Genomic DNA, 14,175 nt, shown 5'->3' on the forward strand with positions numbered 1-14,175 from the left:
ACCAGGACCGATGCAGTGAGAAGTGAGAGGGCACAGGGGGCCCGAGGTCCCCGCTCACTTCCCTGACTTCCTGCTGGGAAGCTGGGAATCCGTGGTGGTGAGGTGGCAGGAAGGGAGAAAGTGGAGCTCGATGCGTGCTTTCGGCAGAGCGCAGACTGCACCCGCTGTAGCCTAGCAGGGCACAGCTGACCAGACTCAGACCTCTGCCATGGAGTTCAGAGGTGTCAAGACAGAGGACATGCTAGGATGTGGAGTTCGGTGCCCGTATCCATCCCCAGCCCCCAAGCCTGGCCACAAAGGACAAGATACTGCTGCCCCTTGCCTGGGCCCAGGGACGGAGCGGGGCCCAGCCGTCTCCTGCAGCAGAGCCTCCCCCAGGCCCTGCCCCATGCCCTGCCCGCCGCCCCTACCTCCACACCCTTCCTGTTCTCAGGAAACCATGGGGAAGGCTGTCGCCCCTCAGAGCCTGTGTGTCCTGCAGGGTTCCAGAAAGGTACAGGGCCAGACTCTGGCCTCCTCAGCAAGTTGCGGGATTTTAAGAGGCAAGTGGGGTCCAAGGTGGGGAATCTCACTTTCCCCGGGGAGGACACGCTGCAGAAACACAGGTTGGGGGGATAGGAGAGTCAGGAGGACATGGCTGGCTGACCACATCCAGGGAGGCCGGTGCTGGACAGACATCGCATGCAGAGGGGTGGGGCTCTGGAGTGGGCGCACCTCGCACAGGAGCCCAGGGACGGTGTGGGATGCTTGGCTGTGGCTCAGGGGAGACACCCTTGGGAAAGGAGGGGTCACTCCATGGACCTGAAGCAATCAAACAGGAAGTCTGTCAGTGACAGTCGCTGCAGAGTAGGTGCCAGGGCCAAGGAGGCCAGGCCAGACAGACAGAACGCCTCAGAGCCGGAGGTCGCACCACTGACCAATATTTCTGTAAGTACGTTTAACTGGAAAAGGGAAATGTGACAAAACCAAGATTATTCATGAATACCAGCCCCGACTTTTTATTATTAAATTCCATAGACATAAAGTCAGTCCATCAAACTGCTATGAAAGTTTCCCATTTCTGTACTTATCTCATTGTGGTTGATAACAGTTTGTGTCCACCAGCCACAGACACCACCTGGCAGAGTTCTGGGGGTAAGGCCCTGTTTCCAGGGCTCTCAGGGACCTCCGGAAGCGGGAGGACCCATCTCTTGGGCAAATGGATCCTGGGATGTGCCTGCCCCCAGGCCTGGGGCACCAGCTCCCCGTGAGTTCACCAGTAAATAAGGTCGTTTCGGAGTGGTGAGCACCACGAAGGAGACAGGACACCGGGCGTCCTGGGTGGGGTGATCCGGAGGGGACTGCCTGGCTGGCACTCGTGTAGAGGGAGTGAGCTCTGCTTGTTGCGGGAAAAGCCAGGAAGGGCTTCTGGGTGAGAGTCACAAATAGAGTTTGGCTCCCAAGGAGAATGGATTCTGATGAGCTGCTCTTAAAGGAGCCACGTGCTTCCTGACAGTGAGTGAGGCCCTGTCCCTGCAAGGCTTGAAGCACAGAAAGGCCAAGGGGACTGCAGGCTGACCCCTGCCAGGAGAGGGCCCTGAGCTGTGTCTTCCAAGGTCTGCAGAGTCAGGGCAAGGGGGTAGGTCTGGGAGCAGTGAGATCGAGACCCAGACTGGGGGCAGAAGGTGGCCTGGGTATTCAGATTTGCTATTCATTCCAAGCTGTGATGGAAGCAGCCCAGCTTCCCTGCCCTCTGCTCCCCTTGCACCTGTCCCAGGCCCCACCGAGGCCCGCTGGGGATAAAATCAGGAGGACTTGTGCAAAGGACATGTTGTTTGTCTTCCAGCTTATGAGGAGCCTCTGAGTTATCTCAAGTTTTTCCTAAAACAACATTTTTCTCCATTTCTTAAAAAAAAAAAAAAAAACTCAGCAGAAGAAAAGAGATTATCTTATTTTATACAATATGCCATCAGCCAGGGAGCAGAACATCAGCAATGCTTGAGGGTTGCATAGCAACTGGCTTTTCAATTGATTTTTTTGAGAAGGAACCAAAGCTACTGAACTGTTCTCATTTTAAATATTTCCTAAGATGATGAAAATCAAAGCAAATGGAAATCAGAGACTTGGGGACAGTCAAAGAACATAAGGTATCTTGTTGTGAAAGACCAGGTCAGGACAAAGTATGGAAGGCTCCTAGGAATTTTTCAGCATTAGAGGCGAAGGGTCGGAGAAATTCTGACTGTGAGTCTCTCAGGGGAAGGCAAGAGAAGAAAGTGCTGGGGCTGGGCTCAGCGTTCAAGGGGCTGGTGCCACCGCCCTCTTCCTGCATATGCCAGGCCATTGCTGACCCGATATGGACCTCTGCTTCCCTGACGGTGTGGGGGCTGTGTAGGGGATTCAGAACATCCCAGGGACAGCCCCCTGGTTTCCTCAGAGTCTGAGTCCCAACCCCCAACCACTTGGCGCCAGGCCTGGTGCCCAGCCCCTGGCCACTGTGGCCCACCTCCTGAGCCAGAGTCTCCAGGGTCCAGAGAAGAACAGGAAGCAATGGAGGCACATGTGTGCCCTACAGGCTTGAGCTGGGAAGGTTCACTTGAAGAGTCTTGAGCTGGCAGCTTGGCTTTCTCTGGGAATAGATTCCCAGCCTCCGGGAGGATGCCTGGAATGTGCCTTGATGATCTGGGAGTCCTGAGCACAGAAATATGGATCACGCCTTCTAGCCCTCACTGGTGTTGGGAGTGTGGATGCCTGTGGTGAGGTTTGAGCTCCAGGTAGTCCCTGGCACCCAAGAGCAGCCTGGAGAAGACCCCCAGCTTGGTGTTAATTCTGGCTCCTGTTGGTCCTTGTGAGTCATTTACCATCACTGAGCCTTAGGGTCCCCTGTAAGGTGAGCGCACACTAGCAATGGCCGCAGGAGCGAGGGTTCTTGCAAGTTTCAGCCTGCAGTGCCCTCTTTGGGTCGGGTCCTGTCTGCAGCCCCTCGTGTGACTTCACTCACCTCACCTACCCTCACAGCAGCTCTCTGGGGCACTTACCTCACCACCCACCGCCTACAGGACAGGTGAGGACTGCCGAAGTCACACAACAGGGAGCAAGCGGCTTTGCTCAGGGAGGCTGGGTTGGGCTGTTTTTCCACAGGGCTCCTTGGGTTTGCTTCCCTTGGGGGTTTCCCATGGCAGGGCTCCCCTCAGAGGGCGATTTTGCAGCCCCCCACCTTGGAGGTGCTCATGGGGTCTAGCAGGAAGAAGTCAGGATGCTCTTCAACATCATTCAGTGCGCAGACTGGCCCCCACCGCAGAGAATTTTAGCAGTGTCGAGGTTGAGAAGGGGGCTCTGCTTTCTTGAACCCAGCAGATCTGGACTCCACTCTGTGCACGCGGTCCTGTGTTGTGCTTCTTTGGGAGGGCGGATTTGCGAGGTGGGGTCGGGGAGGACCCTCTGGGGTCAGAGCAGTTGAGAAGGTTTCGCTTGGCTCGCGCTGGATGAGAATATTGAAGATGCTGATCGCCGTGGCCGGAAGCGCCTGAGCTCCCAGCTGTACGCTGCGGTTGAGGAGGGGGCGCCCGGGACAGTGATGTAGGGAACATGTCCAGGGGCACAGGGCCGATGACAGCGAAGCAAGCTTCCACCCCCAGGGCCCCGAGCTGCCTGGGGAGCCGCACCATCACTCGCAGGTACCTTGGTGTGTGGGATTGGTGATCTGAGGGATTCCCTGATACATCCTGGAACCTGCGGAGCCTCCGCGCTGCTGGTCCCGCTTTTCTCCTGTCTCCTTGACTAAAGGAGATAAGAGCATAAATAATTCAGCTCATTCTAGAGCAAACAATGGAGATGTGAGAGAGCAGAGATTGGGACAGAACTTTCTGCAGAAGTCTTAATTGATTTGTTTAATGTGGGACCCCAGAGGCTGGCTGGGGCCTCCGTGGTTCCGTTTGAGCCAGTGGCCAGCGTCTCAAGAGCAGCAGCAAGCAGCCCTTTGATTCAGGCGCACGAGGCTCCCGCTGCTGTTCCTGCGGCAGCAGCGCCACCTGGTGGCCGCCTCGTCTCTCGCCCTTCCTTTCCTGTCCTGCCTGCGTAGGGGAGATACGGCCCCACACAGAGAACGCCTTCAGAGGTGGCGTGGCTTCCAGGCGCCCCTCTGAGGCATTTTATTTGTATGTATTACGTCCCTAGAAAAAGAATCCAAAGATTTGTTTCCTTCTGTGTGCTTTCGTCTCGCTTCTTCGTGGTCTTTGATGCCCGCGGAGGTTGTCAGGACAGTGAAACCAAGCTGACGGGGTGGGAGCAGGTTATTCTGCCATTTTCCTAGGCCCTTGAGGTGTGCATCAAATCTGAGACTGAGCGCCCCACACTTATTCAGCCTGCCTGTGAAGCTCATAGCTTTCCCAGCTCTGTGATCCTCGGTGATGTCGAATTCGCCAAAGTGACCACCCTTCATCATCACAGTTCGAAGCCCGTCGATGACTTTGGAGCATGGGCACCTGGCGTTTGCCTCTCTTTTCAGCGCTGTTGATATTCTTCAGAGCATCAGCCCGGACATTCACACACACTATTATGGCGGCACGGATCGCCATCGCTTCTGAAAGAAAGATAGACATGTCTCTTGTCCTTGCTTGGATAGGACTACAGTCCATGTGCTGCGTGATACGTGGCAAAGACAGGGGATGGAGGGCTGTGAGTGTGATTCAGGTGGCAGAGCAGCGTGGGGAGATCCCAGCAGAGCCCGAGTGACCCTTGTGGGTGTCCAGACCTCCCTCCTGGGCCCTCTGCCTGGACAGCTCTGTCTGTGAAGAGCCCTTCAAGGCAGGCAGAACCGATGGGAAGGCTGGCAGCTCTCAGGAAGGGGGAGAAGTAAGCCAAGGAAGAGTTGAGTCTGGGGTGCAGCCTTCTGCCTAGAAGCTCGTGGGTGGTTGTTTGGGGGTGGGGGTTGCCTCTGGGCAAGCCTCCTTCACCTGGTGTTTTGATTCTTTTGAGCCTCGGATCCGCTGACCTTACTTGAATCCCCAGCTGGCTTTAAACGATTCCCCCGGGAGCTGCACCTGAGAAGCAGCAGAGCTCCCCAAGGGAAAATTGCTGAACTTTTACCAAGGAGGAAACCTGGGCCTGAAAAGACCTTCTCTGGCCTGTGTCCCAGGGCACTGCGGACTCTCCCTTTGGATGCGCGTGTGTGGGCCTCTCCCGTGCCTCCTCCACAACCTCCATGGCCAGAAACCATGCTTCCTTCCCCTTCCAGCTGGCTCGCTCGTCTCCTGCCGCCTCACGGTCCTGACTGTGTCCTCTCTCCTCACTGACTCAGCTCTTTCTAAAATGCATACAGGTCTGGCACCTGCCACACAGCACGAGGCACACTGCACCCTCGTGAGCTCTCCAGGCCAGCATGGAGGACGATACCAGCCCTTAATTCCTTGAGAATGGCCAGAACCTTCGGAGAAGTGGGACGTGGGCAAAGAAACAGGAAGTCCAAGCAGCTCCGGACTGTGGATGTCAGACGCTGACATCACCTTCCTCCAGGCCCCATCTGGGCTGCAGGTTCCCAGGGCCCGGCACATGGCCACTGCTTTTTTTGTGATCTGCCTCTTCAGGGCCACCTCGTCCTGGTGGAACCCCTACTAGCCCTTCCTTCTGCCCCTCTCCTTGGGGAGTCTCCTCGGAGCCCAAAAGCAGGGAGAGAGTCCCAGACAACTTCTGCTCTGCGTCCTGCAGCACAGACCCCCGTGGGCCTGGAAAACAGGAGTGATGGGCTGCTTCTTGGAGTGGAGGAAGGGAAGACAAGGCAAGAACAAAATGCAGATCAATACTTCAGTAAATTATCCTGCCACAGCAGTGAGATCACGGTGGCTGCTGAGAGGGCCTAGGAACCTGGGCTGAATCCAAGGGCCTGGTGTCTGGGAGGCAGGAGGCACTCACCAGCATGCCAGTGTTGGGTCCAGCCCAGAAGGGCCTTTATTCCAGGGTTCCTTACCTGGTGACATGCTGCTGCTGCTGCTAAGTCGCTTCAGTCATGTCCAACTCTGTGCAACCCCATAGACGGCAGCCCACCAGGCTCCCCAATCCCTGGGATTCTCGCGGCAAGAACACTGGAGTGGGTTGCCATTTCCTTCTCCGCTGGTGACGTGAGGGATGTGTTGTCTTTGGTCCACAGAACTTCTTTGTGGGCTTCGCAGGTGGCTCAGATGGCAAAGAATCCACCTGCAATGCAGAAGACCCAGGTTTGATCCCTGGGTCAGGAAGACCCCCCTGGAGAAGGGAGTGGCAACCCCCTCCAGTATTCTTGCCTAGAAAACTCCCTGGACAGAGGATCCTGGCGGGCTATATAATCCATGGGGTTGCAAAGAGTCCGACATGACCGAGCAACTTGCAGACACACACACACACACACACACACACACACACACACACACCTTTGTAAAATGTAAAGACTGGCCTGAGAGATCAGTCCGGCGACAGCTCTGGGCTCTGTTCTTGCATACCATGCCCATGGAGCTGGGGCTGAGTATTGTTGCCCCTGCATCGGGGCATGGGCTCCTTGGTTTGCCAGTTCTTGCCACTCCTTATCACCCCAACTTCTTTATCATAACAGGGAAATATTCTTCTGTAAACTTCTAAACTGGCAAACAAAAGACAGATTTGCTTTTCTTTGAGCCAACCTGCCTCACTGACTCACATCACCAGCCTTGGCCTGTGGGCATTGGGTTTGCAACACCAACCCATCACTTCCAGTGAGCCCACTCCCTGAGCAGTCAGGCCTCTCTCTGAGCCCCCAGACTGCTTGTTCTCACCTCGTTTAACCCTTTGGCTTTGTCTCCAACTCCATGCCCTTATTCCTGTTCTCTGGCCCTGACACCATGTGTCTTTCTAGTTGGGACTCTTGACTTCTCTTCAAAAATGTGACTAGAGCTTCTCTCCCACTGGTGCTGGACACACTAGCTGAGCCCTCCAACCATCCAGCCAGTGCACTCGACTGGGCTTCCCACGAGTCTCCAAGGAGGAAGTCCGCTGCTCATGGTCTTTCAGCTGCGAGTGACAATAACACAACTCCAGTTGACTTTCATGGGAGGAATTTCCTGACAACATATGTGGGACACATCTCTGCTGCAAGCAGGCACTAGGATGGCCCCTGTGAGCCCACATCTTGGTGGTCACTCCCTGCTATAGTCCTTTCCCTGCAGGTGTGGGCAGGACCGAGATTTGCCTCTAACTGGACTATGGCTTGTGTCTCAGATATGCTCTCCCAGGTCACTCATGCTGGGGGAAGCAAGCTGCCCTGTGTGACTGCTCTGTGGCGAGGTCCATGTGAGGTGGCAAGGAGCCGTAGGTCCAGCAGCACGTGAGGAACTGGATCCTGCCAGTAACCACATGAATGAGTGTGGGAGTTTGTCCCACCCAGGGGAGTCTTCAGCTGAGATTGCAGCCCCAGTCTCAGCTGCCAGCAATCTCACGGGAGAACCTTGAGTAGAGGACCCTACTGGATTGCCTTTGGATTACTAACCCAGGAACCATGAGATAACACGTGTTTGGGGTTTTTCAGATCATGTGTGTGTGTGTGTTAGTCACTCAGTTGTGTCTAACTCTCTGCGACCCTCATGGACTGTAGCCCACTGGGCTCCTCTCTCCATGGAATTCTCCAGGCAAGAATACTGGAGTGAGTAGCCATTCCCTTCTCCAGGGGATGTTCCCGACCCAAGGATGAAACCAGAGTTTCCTGCATTGCAGGCTGATTCTTTACCATCTGAGCCACCAGGGAAACTCTTTTCAGATTTCCAAACTTTTCAGATCATAAAGTTTGGAAATAACTCATTATGTTATTGTTATTCATTGTTATTTGCTAAGTCATATCCGACTGTTTGGAACCCCACTGGCTGCAGCAAGCCAGGCTTCTCTGTCTTTTGCTATCTCCTGGAGCTTGCTCAAACTCATGTCCATTGAGTCAGTGATGCCATTCAACCATCTCATCCTCTGTTGACCCCTTCTCCTGTCCTCAATCTTTCCCAGCATCAGGGTCTTTTCCAATGAGTTGGCTCTTCACATCAGGTGGCCAGAGTGTTGGAGTTTCAGCTTCAACATCAGTCCTTCCAATGAATATTCAGGACTAATTTCCTTAGGATTGGCTGGTTTGAGTCTTTTATTAAGAGTCTTCTCCAGCACCACAGTTCGAAAGCATGAATTCTTCAGCTCTCAGCTTTCTTTATGTTCCAACTCTCACATCCATACATGACTGCTGGAAAAAACCATAGCTTTGACTATATGGATCTTTGTTGGCAAAGTGATGTCTCTGCTTTTTAACAGACTGTCTAGGTTTGTCATAGCTTTTCTTCTAAGGCTTAAGCGTCTATTAATTTCATGGCTGCAGGAAATAAACGGGCCTGTGGGCAGCTGGTTTCAGGCCTGGGTAAGCCACGTGGTGGTGTGAGGACACTGGGAATCAAGCTCTCTCCACCCCAGGCCACACTCTGTCTGTTCTGGTTTCTTCCTTCCCTGGAATTCTCTGCTCTGGGGGAAGCTCCAGCCTCACAGTCACACACCTTTCCAACTCCTTGGCCCCAACCATCGTGGTGCTGGGAAGGTGCTAGGTGGGGTTGTCTGGGCTTGACCTCTCCTGCCGCTGAGCCCGAGGTCAGACCCAGATTAACAGAGGAGATATTTTACCAGAGGGAGATTGGGCTGTTGTTGTCAGAAGAACGCAGGCAAAAGTAACTGTAACCAACCAGGGGTTCGGTCCCCTGATGTTTGGGCTGAGAGACATGGCCCTAAAGAGAACAAGGTCCTTCTGCTGGAAGTGGCTTAGCAAGGCTCCGGGCTCTCCTGGTGGCTAAGATGGTAAAGAGTCTGCCTGCAATGCAGGAAAGCCCAGTTCCACCCCTGGAGAAGGGAATGGCCACCCACTCCAGTATTCTTGCCTGGAGAACTCCATGAACAAGGAGCCTGGCGGGCTACAGTCCATGGGGCTTGCAAAGACTGGACACGACTGAGTGATCTGCACGTGTCTTGGGCTTTGTGGAGCTGGAGGGTCCCCCTCCCATGGGGGCTCTGCATCCTTCCTTGATCGAGTGATGGTCAGTGGCCCTTGTGGTCCAAACTGGGGTGGCACTCTTAAGCCCAATGGGGTCCAAACTCAAGCACCAAACTAGATCCATCCCTGAAGTTCCCTTCCTTCTCATTCCACCCAAAGTTCCTTCCCTAGAAAGGAGACTCTTTGTCTTGCTTCCTCCTCCAGAGCTGTGGCTTCTCAAGGTTTTCTGGAGGCAGTGATCTCCTGGTAGTGTTTTGGGCTGACCTGCTTGGATGAGATACAGATGCCATGTCCCCTTCCTTTGCCCCTTCTGTGTCACTTGGGGTGGGCAAGACTGTGCTGCAGAAGCAAACCAGCTCCATGTCCCAGCAGCTTACAACAACACAGCTTGATTTCTTGCTCACACTGGTGTCTTCAGTGTGAATTGGCATCGGACCCTGGTCTCATTTTCACTCAGGACCTGGGCGACAGAGCAGCCTGGTCGCTGTTTCCCATGCCAGCCAGGAGAGATCTCCAAAGGCTCTCATGTGGGCAATAAAGTGCTCAGACCAGGAAGAGACACACATCACTTTTGATTGCAACTAATTGGCCGGAGGTAGTCACATGCTTTCCCAGTCACAGGGAGGGCAGTAAGGTGCCTCTCTTCCCCTTTCCCAGCATCCTCTGGGGCTGTCCATCTCTGGGGAATGTCCAGTAGGTCCCAGCCACCAGATCTCTCGTTCCTATCTGTGACTGACTTCATTAGGACTCACTGAATGCTGTTAAAACAAGTATTTTCATCTCTCAGGAGCAATTGGCTCTGTGCTTAGGACGTGGGAACAGATCCACTGTCTTGTAAACCATTGACTTGGGTAACTCACGGGATGCCTGGCAATGACGGGTTTTCCCTGGCCTTGACTCATTCTTCCTTCTTCTGCAACATGCTGGCTTACTAACAGTGCCCTATAAATACAGCCCAAATCCATTCTACTTATACACACAAAGAGAAATATGTGACTATGCTTGTTGGATTTGTTTATGCAAGAGAAGAGGCAAAATGTATGTTTTCAGGTCTACCAAGGAATGCATAGCTCTACTTTATGGACAGGTTTGCCTAGAGGGAACCGCTTGGATGGTAGGAGTATGTGGTGAGAGCAGAAACCGGAATGCCTGCTGACTGCAGATAGAAAAGGGGTGAGTGCAGCTTGTGAGACCTGATTCTGAGACGATACGGTGTGTGTTTTATTTGGAAAGGGAGTTTAGGGAAGTGGATGGAATATAGACATTCGGCTTTAGGCTTCTGAGCTGTGTGACCTGGGGCAAGTTACTTGACCTCTCTGAGCCTCAGTTTCTTGCCTTTCTGGGTAACTGTGAAAACTGAGTAGGAGAGTGAATGCCAATGCCATGAGGCAGACTGGCCTGCGATACTGCCAGTCTGGTGGTCAGCCTTGGCTAGCAGGCATGTGTCATGGTACAAATGGAATGCGGTTGCTCCCGGTGGCTTCCTGCCCATGGCTCCTGCGGGAATTATCGCAGTGGTCCTGTTCCTTATGTGGCTCCTTCACTGTATGTGCTGCAGAGTTTTCCCCTCCCTTGTGTTGTTTTCTGCAAATAGCTTATATCAAGGGGGAAACACAGGGTTCCTTTCCTCTTCTTTGGGCTTGTAGCCATATTGGGAGTTCTGTCTTCCCTGTCCCAGATCCTGCCAGAGTGTGAACTCTTTGGGGTAACCGAGGCCCACTGCATTGGCCTCCTGGCCAGAGCTTGCACAGAGCAGGCGCCAAGTAGGATGCAGGGACCTTGGAGGTGGGGGTGGGGGACTGAATGGACCCTTTGAGGCTTTGAGGCCTCAGAGTTTTGTTCCTGTGTCTCACCCAAAATGATGCAGTGACTTTGTGTGGAAGCTCAGGCAGGTCTGTGTGGCCAGGGAGCTTTTCTACCACTCTGGAGAATGGAGCCACGTGGGAGGGAATTCTTGAGAGGCCACTTGGGCCAGGTCCCCAGTCTACGGAGTCTGCTCAACTCCCATCTGGGCCACCAGATACCAATCTGTCTCTGTTGTCTCTCCTGCCCCTGCAGTCCATGAGTCTCATTGAGATTGGGAACCCCTCTCAAAGTCTGGAGAATGTTTGCCGCTGGGCCTACCTCCAGCAGAAGCCAGACACTGATCACGACGAGTACCACGATCACGCCATATTCCTCACACGGCAGGACTTCGGGCCCTCGGGCATGCAAGGTGAGCCTCGGGCCTGCGGGGACACAGAAAGGAGGGGGGCTGCACGTGAGTGCCTGACCCTGCCAGGGCCCCCAGCAGCCTTGGCCTGGGATGAGAGGGGTGTCTGGGCAAGGGGGTAAGTGCTGAGAAGGGTGTCGGGGTTGAGGGTAAGTGCTAGTCTCCTCCTGGCTCTTCAAAACTACCAGGAACTCTGACATGTCCCCCAGGAAACTGCATCTCTCAGGGGACAGGGAAGATCAAAGGGAGTGAAATGGGCAGAGTCTGGGGCTGGCAGCCTGGGGGCCAGACAAGCTCTGAGGCTGGGTTTAAGTTGTTTGCTTCCTCCGTGCGTGCTTGCTAAGCCACTTTAGTCGTGTCCCACTCTTTTGCGACCCCATGGACTGTAGCCCACCCAGCTCCTCTGTCTATGGGATTCTCCAGGCAAGAATACTGGAGGAGTTACGGTGCCCTCCTCCAGGGATTCTTCCCTACTCGGGGATTGAACCCGCATCTCTTATGTCTCCTTCATTGGCAAGTGGGTTCTTTACCACTAGTGCCACCTGGGAAGCCCTTGCTTCCTCCACCTTTTGTAAAACAAATTTGAATAAATTTTCAATCTTTAAAAGATAAGGGACTTTACTTAAAAATTCAAACTATATAAGACTGAAAGATCTAAAAGAAAAAACTGACAAGTCTACAATCATAGTTGAAGATCTCACACAGTGACTGTTAAATAAGTGAAATAAGACAGTCAGAGAAGAATATATACTCATGACTCCACTTATTTTAGGGTTGGAAGTGGGCAAAACTGATCCGTAGTGTTCACAGTCAGGAGAGTGGGCAGGAGGGAGGGAGTTGCTGTTGGAACCGAGAAGAGGCTTCTGCAGTGTGGGGACAGTTTTATTTCTTGGTCAGCGGGGTGGCCACACAGGTGTGATCACTTTGCCTCCTGGTTGGTGGTGTTGCCTCTCCACCATGAGGGGTTGCTTGCTCCCTTTCAAGCCCGTCTGTGTGGCCAGCTGACAGAGCCCTCTGTCCCCCTTTGTCCGGGTGAGAGCTCTAACAGGGAGCAGAACTGTTCTGTGGGAGAGAAACCAACACAACCTTTATATTAAGTGACTTCATTCTTCATTTAAAAATGTGAAAGGACAGCCAAGAATTACCAGATATTAAAAAAAAAAAAGGGAAAGGATGAAAAAGATGGACCGACATGTAAAATAAAATTAAAAAGCTAACTCCAGAGGAAACAGATAATTTGGAGAAGGGAAAAGTACATTTTTATAAAGTCATATCTCCAAAATGTTTGAGGAAATATATCTGTAAACTCAGACCAGGCTACAAAGAAGAATCAGAGAAAAAAAGGGTTTTCATTAAAGATTTGATGGTGTTGACTAAAAAATTAAATGTCTGACCTGAAAGTTGTGTGTGTGTTTTAATTCATCAGAAATGTTTAGCACTTCAGTCCTGGGGGACAGCATCTCAAGTAACCCTGAGAGAACTGAGCTGCTCTTAAGAGGCGAGGGGGGCTAGGATATGTAGGAGTTTTGCAACAAAGGGCAGCTAATAAGAACAAAGCTTACTGTTAATTGAAGAAAACGGAAATCTCAAGATAAGGAATTAAGTGCTTTTCTATGTGTGGGAAGATGCGGGAGTCTGGGCTCACTGAAATCATTCCTTTGATATGCGTCTCAGCCATCTGGGGCCAGTATCCAATGTTTTCACATCCTGAGTTTCCTCGGGGCTCACCAGCTCACCATCCATGGTGGCTGCAACTGCTGATGCTGTGACATCCTTTCTTTACTGATATGGGGAGAAATATTCCATTTCTCAGTGGGTGAAATGGAAAATTCAAAAGCTGAGATAAAAAGTCAAGGGCACCAAAAAGGATCAAAATATGAGAGAAAAATTGATGTAGAGGCTTAATCCAGGAAGAACACTGTCTATCTAAAAGGATATCTGGAAAGAAAATAATAGCAAAATAAACTAAGAATGGAGGATATAAAGAAAAGATATAGATACATTTTCAAATCTTCAGATCCTAAATGTTTATGTAATGCTAGTGTGGGTGAATGAGAAATACAGACTGAGGCACATATTCATATGCAGGCTTTGCATACAAAGGACAAAGAGAAGACCACAAAGGTTGGCCCTGGCGCTGATTCAAGAACAAGCATCTCAAAATCTGCAGAGCAAAAAAATACTTTAAGACACATATTTTCCTGTTTATTAGAAGGGAAATAGACAATGGTTGGGTATACTGCTTTTAGACAGTTCTGAAACCAGCACTCCCTGGTCACGCTTCTTCCTTTCTGTATTTTTCTCTTGGAGCACATTGCCTAGGACCTCTCTGTGGGGTCTCAGATGAGTGAGGCTCAGTGGGGGGACAGTCCGGGTTTCTAATTTTCTGGGTCTTGCTGACTTAAAAAAGTACATGACCTGAGAGTTGCGAGTTAAGTTTTATTTGGGGCAAAACGAGGCCTATAGCCTGGGAGACAGCATTTCAGATAGCTCTGAGAAACTGCTCCAAAGAGGTAGTGGGGAAGGTCAGTACACTTGTGATTTTAGTGAAGAGGGAACACGTGCAATCAAGTATGTATTTTTTTGCAGAAGGTTTCTGTTGGTCTCTTGAGAATTCCTGTTAGTCATGAGGAGCAGACATCACCATAAAGGAATTTAGTGCTTTTCAAGTTACAAGGAGATTCAAGAATTGAGCTCATAAAATTGGCCCCTGAACATAAGTATCTGAAGACCTGTCCCGCCAGTTTTTCCCAGAGCACAGAGCGCCTCATCCCTGATCTCCACCCTGAACCCCTTTCAGGGGGTGTTGAAGGTCAGCAGGTACAGCGGCACCTGATTTAACCATGGGCAGATGGCAAGTGCCCATGGCGATGCTGATTTGTGGCTGACAGCCTCCAGGATGCCCAGGTCTTTAAACAGAGGCCTTGCCTGGCACACACGCTCTGCACACACTTCTGTATCTCACCCAGTGGCA

General features: G+C 52.2%; 1 protein-coding gene across 1 annotated transcript in view; it reads left to right on the forward strand.

The window, feature by feature from the left end:
- ADAMTS2 (ADAM metallopeptidase with thrombospondin type 1 motif 2) overlaps positions 1 to 14,175 on the forward strand; it is a 245,248-nt gene that overhangs the window by 178,166 nt on the left and 52,907 nt on the right. Inside the window, 1 exon segment of the mRNA NM_174631.2 lies at positions 11,048 to 11,204. Coding sequence (NP_777056.1) covers positions 11,048 to 11,204 — 157 coding nt within the window.

Source organism: Bos taurus, chromosome 7 (genome assembly GCF_002263795.3).
Source record: "Bos taurus isolate L1 Dominette 01449 registration number 42190680 breed Hereford chromosome 7, ARS-UCD2.0, whole genome shotgun sequence".
Lineage (NCBI taxonomy): Eukaryota > Metazoa > Chordata > Mammalia > Artiodactyla > Bovidae > Bos > Bos taurus.